This window comes from Mercurialis annua, linkage group LG6 (assembly GCF_937616625.2).
Source record: "Mercurialis annua linkage group LG6, ddMerAnnu1.2, whole genome shotgun sequence".
Lineage (NCBI taxonomy): Eukaryota > Viridiplantae > Streptophyta > Magnoliopsida > Malpighiales > Euphorbiaceae > Mercurialis > Mercurialis annua.
In genome coordinates this window covers 19,064,886-19,074,721 of record NC_065575.1, presented here as the reverse complement: position 1 = coordinate 19,074,721, position 9,836 = coordinate 19,064,886, and the positions used below count along the sequence as shown (strand labels likewise).

The following is a 9,836-nucleotide window of genomic DNA, read 5'->3' as shown; positions in this document are numbered from 1 at the left end:
TTTATCTAACAATAATAATCATATAAATAAACAAACCATGTCTACATAATTGATGGAGTCTGCCTTCTGAACCGGTGAATGAGACATGCAAAATAGGGTAGAAGCTAACCGGACGGTGGTGGTCCGATTAACTCTCCGATGCTAAAGTCAGTTTAGAGCTTCATTAAAGTCAGTTTAGTCCTGTTCTAGGATGCCTTTTAGTCGAGTGGAAAATGCATGCACCGCCATGGCCATCACCAGATCTGGGCTTCGTAGGAGCGAAGTCTTAGATATTTATTTTAAGTATATTTTTCCTTTTGACTATAGAGTAGTATTACCCGGTGCCGATATGGCCGCTTCCGATTCCCTTGGTTCATCATGCAGGGTGATTGTTTTTGAAGAGCAGTTCGCTACTGGTCTTAGGTTTTCTTTAGATCCATTTTTGGTAGAAGTTAGGGATTTAGGAGTTGCCTTAGGGCAGCTCTATCCTGGTACGATTAAAGTGGTGTTCGCCTTTGTGGAAGCGTATAGGCTTCTGGGTCATGCCCCTTCTCTTAATGTCCTTTATTATTTTGTAGATTTTAGGAAGTGCGACGGTTGTTTCGTGTTTGCACTTGGTAGGAGAGTGCGATCCCATATTTATCTTCCTTGTCTAAACAACCGCTGGCGCAAGCGTTTCTTTATAGTCTATCATATTTTTGCTTTTCTTCATTTTTCGGATGGTTTTTCTACTCATCAAGTCCAAAGCTCTCCATCTCCTTTAAGTTTATCTGAATCGATCCTTGCTTCTGATTTATCATTCCATAGTGTCTTTCAACGTCCTATTTTAGACGTTTTGGTTAATAGTCATCTTCGGCATCGATGGTTTCCTTTAGAGGATCCTTCTTGAGGCCTGGCAGATCTTCATTATTCCTTTCTTCAAGGTATTTATAATGTTTTTAGGTTTATTTAGTGTTTCTTTTACTTTTTGTAGGATGTCTTCTTCTTCTGACGATTTCCTTTCCGAATTTAAAGTAGATTTGGATGTTCAAATGGGCGGTCCCGAAGCCCACATCGCCGAGCCTATTCTGGGAGATGACGCCGAAGTTGCTGTAATTCCTGCTGGGACAGTGTTGCTTGCTGCTGACGGAGTAATCGTCATAGCTAATGGCGACGCGGTTAAAGAATCGATAGGTGATGAGGCTGTTATAGCTCCACTTCCCCCTCCAACTCCATTGGATATTCCGGAAGAGGCCAGGGAGGTGAATTCGGGCGAGTTGATTGTTATTGATTCAGAAGAGATTTCACCGAGTCAAGATATGGTGGATTCTCCGTATAGGAAAAGGCGTCGAGTTAATAATGACTCTCCTTCGAGGGAGAGTCTTCCTGGAGGTTCTTCTTCTGCTCCCAATTTGGTGCAGTAGGTTGATGGTCACGATCCAACAAGTTTGCTGAATCCTCGAGTATTGGCTGAATACATCACGAATTTGGCGATTCCTGATGACATTACTTGGTTCTGCTCCAGGGCAGGGCAGGAGCTCTCCGGTCTTGCTTGTTTTCGCGGTTTTTATGTAAGTTGATTATTGTTTAAGTAAACTGCTTTTCAGATTCACTTTTTCCTCATATATATTTTATGATTTGTTTTTTTGTGTTGTATAGTAGGCTCTCCAGTCTGTTTTGGTGCTGAATGATCGCTGCCAGTATGCTGAGGAGGAGGTCGAGCGTCTTTCTTCTCTCCTGGAAACGTCTGAGTCTGAGAGGGTGAAGTTGAAAGCTTCTTTAGAAGAGCACGATTCTCTTTTATCACAGCTCAAGGCACAAGATGCGATTAATGATCGTCAGGTCAAAGTGATAGAGAAGAAAACCTATGACTTGACTCGGGAGATCGAAGAGCTTATCCGGATCAATACTCTTGTTGGAGAAGAGAGAAATAAGCTAAGATCTGAGGTAGAAGGGCTTCATATTCGTATCGTTTAAAAACGTTTGGCTTAAATCACTAAAAATGGGAAACGTTTGGATTTGTTGCGTAACGTTTGTAAACGTTTGGCTTTAATTGCTAAAAAGGTCAAAGGTTTGGCTTAAATTACTTAAAAGGGGAAACATTTGGATTTGTTTCGTATCGTTTGTAAACGTTTGGCTTAAATCGCTAGAAAGGGGAATCGTTTAGATTTGTTTCATAACGTTTGTAAACGTTTAGCTTATATTGCTAAAAAGGTGAAACTCTTGGATTTGTTTTATAACGTTTGTAAAAGTTTGGCTTAAATTTCTAAAAAGGGGAAACGTTTGGATTTGTTTCGTAACGTTTTAAACGTTTGATTTAAATCGCTAAAAAGGTGAAACATTTTTATTTGTTTCGTAATGTTTGTAAACATTTGGCTTAAATTGCTAAAAAGGCGAAAAACTTGGATTTGTTTCGTAATGTTTGGCTAAATCGCAAAAAAGGTGAAACATTTGTTTTTTTTTCGTAATAGTTTAGACGTTTGGTTTTATTTCCTAATGTTTGTAAATGTTTGGCTTCAATCACTAAAAAGGTGAAACGTTTGCATTTGTTTCCAAACGTTTATAAACGTTTGGCTTAAATTGCAATAAAGGTGAAACGTTCGGTTTTGTTTCGTAACTTTTGTAAACGTTCGGCTTAAATCGCTAAATATGTGAAACTTTTGATTTTGTAAACGATTGGTTTAAATCTCTTATATCGCCTAACGTTTGGATTTGATTCGTAACGTTTGTAAACGTTTGGCTTATATCGCTAAAAAGGTGAAACATTTGCATTTGTTTTGTTACATTTGCAAACGTTTGCCTTAGATCGCTAAAATAGCGAAACGTTTGGTTTTGTTTCAAAAAGGTAAAATGTTTGAATTTGTTTCAAAACGTTTGTAAAACTTTTGGCTTAAATTCCTAAAAAGGTGAAACAGTTGGATTTGTTTCGTAACGTATGTAAACGTTTGGCTTAAATTGCTAAAAAGGTGAAACGCTTGGATTTGTTTCACTTAAAAGGTGAAACGTTTGGTTTTGTTTCGTAACGTTTAAAACGTTTGGTTTTGTTTCATAACGTGAAACGTTTGGATTTGTTTTGTAATGTTTGTAAACGTTTGGCTTAAATCGCTAAAAAGGTGAAATATTTGGATTTGTTTCGTAAATTTGTTGCATATGATTTTAAACGTTGGGATTGGTTTCATAACGTGTTAAAAGTTTATCTTAAAAATCGCTAAAAAGGTGAAACGTTTGGATTTGTTTCGTAACGTTTGTAAACGTTTGGCTTAAATTGCTAAAAAGGTGAAACGCTTGGATTTATAAACGTTTGGATTTGTTTCCTAGCGTTTATAAACGTTTGGCTTAAATCGCTAAAAAGGTGAAACGTTTGGATTTGTTTCGTAACGTTTGTAAACGTTTGGCTTAAATCGCTAAAAAAGGGAAACATTTGCATTTATTTCGTAATGTTTGTAAAAGTTTGGCCTAAATCGATAAAAAGGGGAAACGTTTGGCTTTATTTCGAAATGGTTGTAAACATTTGGCTTAAATCACAAAAAAGGTGAAACGTTTGGATTTGTTTCGTAACATTTTAAACGTTTGACGTAAATCGCTAAAAAGGTGAAATATTTGGATTTTTTTCGTAACGTTGTAAACGTTTTTCTTAAATTGCTAAACAGGTGAAATGTTTGTATTTGTTTCGTTAAATTTGTAAACGTTAGGTTTTGTTTCGTAACGTTTGTAAACGTTTGGCCAAAATCGCTAAAAATGTGAAACGTTTGGATTTGTTTCGTAACGTTTGTAAACGATTGGGTTAAATTGCTAAAATGGTGAAACGTTTGGATTTGTTTTGTAACCTTAGTAAGCGTTTGGCTTAAATTGCTAAAATGGGGAAACGTTTGTTTTGTTTCGTAACGTTTGTAAACTTTCGGCTTAAATCGCTAAAAATTTGAAACGTTTGGATTTCTTTCGTAACGTTTGTAAATGTTTGGCTTAAATTGCTAAAGCAAAACGCTTGGATTGTTTTGTAACGTTTGTAAATGTTTTGCTTCAATCGCTAAAAAGGTGAAACGTTTTTTTTTGTTCTGTAATATTTGTAAACATTTGGCTTAAATCGCTAAAAAGGTGAAACGTTTGGATTTGTTTCGTATTGTTTTAAATGTATGGTTTGAATCGCTAAAAAGGTGAAAGGTTTGGATTTGTTTTGTAACGTTTGAAAACATTTGGCTTAAATCGCTAAAAAGGTGGAACGTTTAGATTTTTTTGTAACGTTTGTAAACGTTTGGCTTAAATCGCTAAAAACTTTAAACATTTGGATTTTTTTCGTAACGTTTGTAAACGTTTGGCTTAAATCGCTAAAAAGGTGAAACACTTGGATTTGTTTCGTAAGATTTGTAATCGTTTGGCTTAAATCGCTAAAAAGGTGAAACGTTTGGATTTGTTTCGTAAAGTTTGTAAACGTTTGACTTAAATCGCTAAAAAGGTGAAACGTTTGGATTTTTTTTGTAACGTTTGTAAATGTTTGGCTTAAATCGCTAAATGGGAAAACGTTTCGATTTGTTTCGTAACGTTGTAAACGTTTGGCTTAAATTTCTAAAAAGGTGAAACGTTTGGCTTTGTTTCGTAACGTTTGTAATTATTTGGCTTAAATAGCTAAAAATATGAAACATTTGGATTTGTTTCGTAACGTTGTAAACGTTTGGCTTAAACTGCAAAAAAGGTGAAACACTTGGTTTGGTTTCGTAACTTTTGTAAACGTTTAATTTAAATCGCTAAAAAGGTGCAATGTTTGGATTTGTCTCGTAAAGTTTGTAAACGTTTTGCTTAAATTGCTGAAGAGGCGAAACGTTTGGATTTGTTTCCTAATGTTTGTAAACGTTTGGCCTAAATCGATAAAAAGGGGAAACATTTAGCTTTCTTTTGTAACGGTTGTAAACGTTTGGTTTTTTTCGTAACTTTTGTAAACGTTTAGCTTAAATCGGAAAAAAGGTGAAACGTTCGGATTTGTTTCGTAATGTTTTAAACTTTAGGCGTAAATCGCTAAAAAGGTGAAATATTTGGATTTGTTTTGTAATGTTGTATACATTTTGCTTCAATCGCTAAACAGGTGAAACGTTTGGATTTATTTCGTAACATTTGTAAACATTTGGTTTTGTTTCATAATGTTTGTAAACGTTTGGCTTTAATCTCTAAATAGGTGAAACATTCGGTTTTGTTTCGTAACGTTTGTAAACGTTTGGCTAAAATCGCTAAAAATGTGAAACGTTTAGATTTGTTTCGTAACGTTTGTAAATGTTTGGGTTAAATTGCTAAAAAGGTGTTTGGATTTTTTTTGTAACCTTTGTAAACGTTTGGTTTCAATCGCTAAAATGGGGAAACGTTTGGATTTGTTTTATAACATTTGTAAACAATTAGCTTTAATCAATAAAAAGGTGAAATGTTTGGATTTATTTCGAAACGTTTGTAAAAGTTTGGATTAAGTTGCTAAAAAGGGAAACGCTTGGATTTGTTTCGTAACTTTTGTAAACGTTTAGCTTATATCGCTAAAAAGGTGGAACGTTTGCGTTTGTTTCGTAACCTTTGTAGACGTTTGGGTTAAATCGATAAAAATGTGAAACGTTTGGATTTGTTTCGTAACTTTTGTAAAAGTTTGGCTTAAATCATTTGGATTTGTTTTGTAACGTTTATCAACGTTTGGCTTAAATTACTAAAAAGGTGAAACGCTTGTATTTGTTTCGTAACGTTTGTAAACATTTGGCTTAAATTGCTAAAAAGGTGAAACGTTTGGATTTGTTTCGTAACGTTTGTAACGTTTGGTTTTGTTTCGTTACGTTTGTAAACTTTCGGCTTAAATCGCTAAAAATGTGAAACATTTGGATTCGTTTCATAACGTTTGTAAACGTTTGGCTTAAATTGCTAAAAAGGTGAAACACTTAGATTTGTTTCGTAAAATTTGTAAACGTTTGACTTAAATAGCTAAAAATGTAAAACATTTGGATTTGTTTCGTAACGTTTGGCTTAAATCGCTAAAAAGGTGGAACGTTTGGATTTGTTTCGTATTGTTTTAAATGTTTGGTTTGAATTGCTAAAAAGGTGAAACGTTTGGATTTGTTTTGTAACGTTTGAAAACGTTTGGCTTAAATCGCTAAAAAGGTGTAAAGTTTATATTTGTTTCGTAACGTTTGTAAACGTTTGGCTTAAATTGCTAAAAAGGTGGAACGCTTGGATTTGTTTTGTAGCGTTTGTAATCGTTTGGCTTAAATCGCTAAAAAGGTGAAACATTTGGATTTGTTTCGTAACGTTTGTAAACGTTTGTCTTAAATCGCTATAAAGGTGAAACGTTTGGATTTGTTTTGTAATGTTTGTAAACGTTTGGCTTAAATCGTTAAAATGAGGAAACGTTTGGATTCGTTTCGTATTGTTTGTAAACGTTTGGCTTAAATCGCAAAAAAGGTGTAGCGTCTGGTTTTGTTTCGTAACGTTTGTAAACATTTGGCTTAAATAGCTAAAAATGTGAAACGTGTGGATTTGTTTTGTAACGTTTGTAAATATTTGGCTTAAACCGCAAAAAAAGGTGAAACACTTAGATTTTTTTCGTAACTTTTGTAAACGTTTGGTTAATATCGCTAAAAAGGTGCAACGTTTGGATTTATCTCGTAATGTTTGTAAACGTTTGTCTTAAATCGCTAAAAAGGTAAAACGTTTGGTTTTGTTTTTCATAACCTTTGTAAACGTTTGGCTTCAATCGCTAAAAATGTGAAACGTTTGAATTTGTTTCGTAACTTTTGTAAAGGTTTGGCTTAAATTGTTAAAAAGGTGAAACGCTTGGATTTGTTTCGTAACGTTTGCAAACAGTTGGTAAAACGTTTGGATTTGTTTTGTAACGTTATAAACGTTTCGTTTTGTTTTGTAACGTTTGTAAACGTTCTGTTTAAATCGCTAAAAATGTGAAACGTTTGGATTTTTTTGTAACGTTTGTAATCGTTTGGCTTAAATCGCTAAAAAGGTGAAACGTTTGGATTTTTTTCTTAACATTTGGAAACGTTTGGCTTATATTGCTAAAAAGGTGAAACGTTTGGATTTGTTTTGTAACGTTTGTAAACGTGTTGCTTAAATCGCTAAAATGGGGAAACGTTTGGATTTGTTTCGTAACGTTTGTAAACGTTTGGCTTAAATTGCTAAAAATGTGAAATATTTGGTTTTGTTTCGTAACGTTTGTAATTATTTGGCTTAAATAGCTAAAAATGTGAAACATTTGGATTTGTTTCGTAATGTTTGTAAACGTTTGGTTTCATAGCGTTTGTAAACGTTTGGTTTAAATCGCTAAAATGGTGCAACGTTTGGATTTGTTTCGTAAAGTTTGTAAACGTTTGGCTTAAATTGCTAAAAAGGGGAAACGTTTGGATTTGTTTCCTAATGTTTGTAAACGTTTGGCCTAAATCGATAAAAAGGGGAAACATTTGGCTTTGTTTTGTAACAGTTGTTAACGTTTGTTTTTTTTTGTAAGTTTTGTAAACGTTTGGCTTAAATCGCTAAAATGGTGAAACATTTGGATTTGTTTCGTAATGTTTTAAACTTTTGGCATAAATCGCTAAAAAGGTGAAATATTTGGATTTCTTTCGTAATGTTGTATACATTTTGTTTCAATCGCTAAACAGGTGAAACATTTCATTTATTTCGTAACGTTTGTAAGCATTTGGTTTTGTTTCGTAATGTTTGTAAACGTTTTGCTTAAATCTCTAAAAAGGTGAAACATTCGGTTTTGTTTCGTAACGTTTGTAAACGTTTGGCTAAAATCGCTAAAAATGTGAAACGTTTGGATTTGTTTCGTAACGTTTGTAAACGTTTGGGTTAAATTGCTAAAAAGGTGAAAGGTTTGGATTTTTTTTGTAACCTTTGTAAACATTTGGCTTAAATCGCTAAAATGGGGAAATATTTGGATTTTTTTTATAACATTTGTAAACAATTAGCTTAAATCGATAAAAAGGTAAAATGTATGATTTATTTCGAAACGTTTGTAAAAGTTTTGCTTAAGTTGCTAAAAAGGGAAACACTTGGATTTGTTTCATAACTTTTGTAAATGTTTTGGTTATATCGCTAAAAAGGTGAAACATTTGGTTTTGTTTCGTAACCTTTGTAGACGTTTGGGTTAAATCGCTAAAAATGTAAAAAGTTTGGATTTGTTTCGTAATTTTTGTAAACGTTTGGCTTAAATCGTTTGGATTTGTTTTGTAACTTTTATCAACGTTTGGCTTAAATTACTAAAAAGGTGAAACGCTTAGATTTGTTTCGTAACGTTTGTAAACATTTGGCTTAAATTGCTAAAAATGTGAAACGTTTGGATTTGTTTAGTAACGTTTATAACATTTGGTTTTGTTTCGTAACGTTTGTAAACTTTCGGCTTAAATCGCTAAAAATGTGAAACATTTGGATTTGTTCCGTAACGTTTGTAAACGTTTGGCTTAAATTGCTAAAAAGGTGAAACGCTTGGGTTTGTTTCGTAAAGTTTGTAAACATTTGGCTTAAATCGCTAAAAATGTGAAACATTTGGATTTGTTTCGTAACGTTTGTAAACATTTGGCTTAAACTGCTAAAAAGGCGAAACATTTGGATTTGTTTCGTATTGTTTAAATGTTTGGTTTGAATCGCAAAAAAGGTGAAACTTTTGGATTGTTTTTGTAACGTTTGATAACGTTTGGCTTAAATCGCTAAAAAGGTGTAACGTTTAGATTTTTTTCGTAACGTTTAAAAACGTTTGTCTTATATCGCTATAAAGGTGAAACGTTTGGTTTTTTTTCATAACCTTTGTAAACGTTTGGCTTCAATCGCTAAAAATGTGAAACGTTTGAATTTGTTTCGTAACTTTTGTAAACGTTTGGCTTAAATCGTTTGGATTTGTTTTATAACATTTATAAACGTTTGGTTTAAATTGTTAAAAAGGTAAAACGCTTGGATTTGTTTCGTAATGTTTGTAAACATTAGGATTAAATTTCTATAAAGGTGAAACGTTTGGATTTGTTTTGTAACGTTTTAAACGTTTGATTTTGTTTTGTAACGTTTGTAAACGTTCTGTTTAAATCGCTAAAAATGTGAAACGTTTGGATTTGTTCCGTAACGTTTGTAAACGTTTGGCTTAAATTGCTAAAAAGGTGAAACGCTTGGATTTGTTTCATAACGTTTGTAAACGTTTTGCTTCAATCGCTGAAAAGGTGAAACGTTTGTTTTAGTTCCGTAACATTTGGCTTAAATCGCTAAAAAGGTGTAACGTTTGGTTTTGTTTCGTAACATTTGTAAACGTTTGGCTCAAATCGCTGAAAAGGAGAAACGTTTGGATTTGTTTCGTAACGTTTATAAACGTGTAGCTTAAATTGCTAAAATGGTGAAACGCTTGGATTTGTTTCGTAACATTTCTTAACGTTTGGCTTAAATCGCTAAAAAGGTGAAACGTTTGGCTCTTTTCGTAACGTTTGTAAACGTATGGCTTAAATCGCTTAAATAGGGAAAGTTTGGATTTTTTTTCGTAATGTTCGTAAACGTTTGGCTTAAATCGCTAAAAAGGTGAAATGTTTGGATAAGTTTCGTATCGTTTGAAAACGTTTGGCTTAAATCGTTAAAAACAGGAAACGTTTGGATTTGTTGCGTAACGTTTGTAAACGTTTGGCTTTAATTGCTAAAAAGGTTAAAGGTTTGGCTTAAATAAATTAAAAGGGGAAACGTTTGGATTTGTTTCGTATCGTTTGTAAACGTTTGGCTTAAACCGCTAGAAAGGGGAAACGTTTGGATTTGTTTCGTACCGTTTGTAAACGTTTAGCTTATATTGCTAAAAAGGTGAAACTCTTGGATTTGTTTCGTAAGGTTTGTAAACGTTTGGCTTAAACTTCTAAAAAGGTGAAACGTTTGGATTTGTT

At 33.4% G+C, this 9,836-nt stretch overlaps 1 protein-coding gene across 1 annotated transcript in view; it reads left to right on the top strand.

Moving 5' to 3' along the window:
• Positions 1-328: 328 nt before the first annotated feature.
• The window catches only part of LOC126687680 (uncharacterized), an 86,170-nt gene continuing 76,662 nt past the window's right edge, over positions 329-9,836 (top strand). The window contains exons 1-4 of the mRNA XM_050382236.1: positions 329-843; positions 953-1,378; positions 1,484-1,529; positions 1,621-1,905. Coding sequence (XP_050238193.1) covers positions 329-843; positions 953-1,378; positions 1,484-1,529; positions 1,621-1,905 — 1,272 coding nt within the window. The remainder of the gene's footprint in view (positions 844-952; positions 1,379-1,483; positions 1,530-1,620; positions 1,906-9,836) is intronic.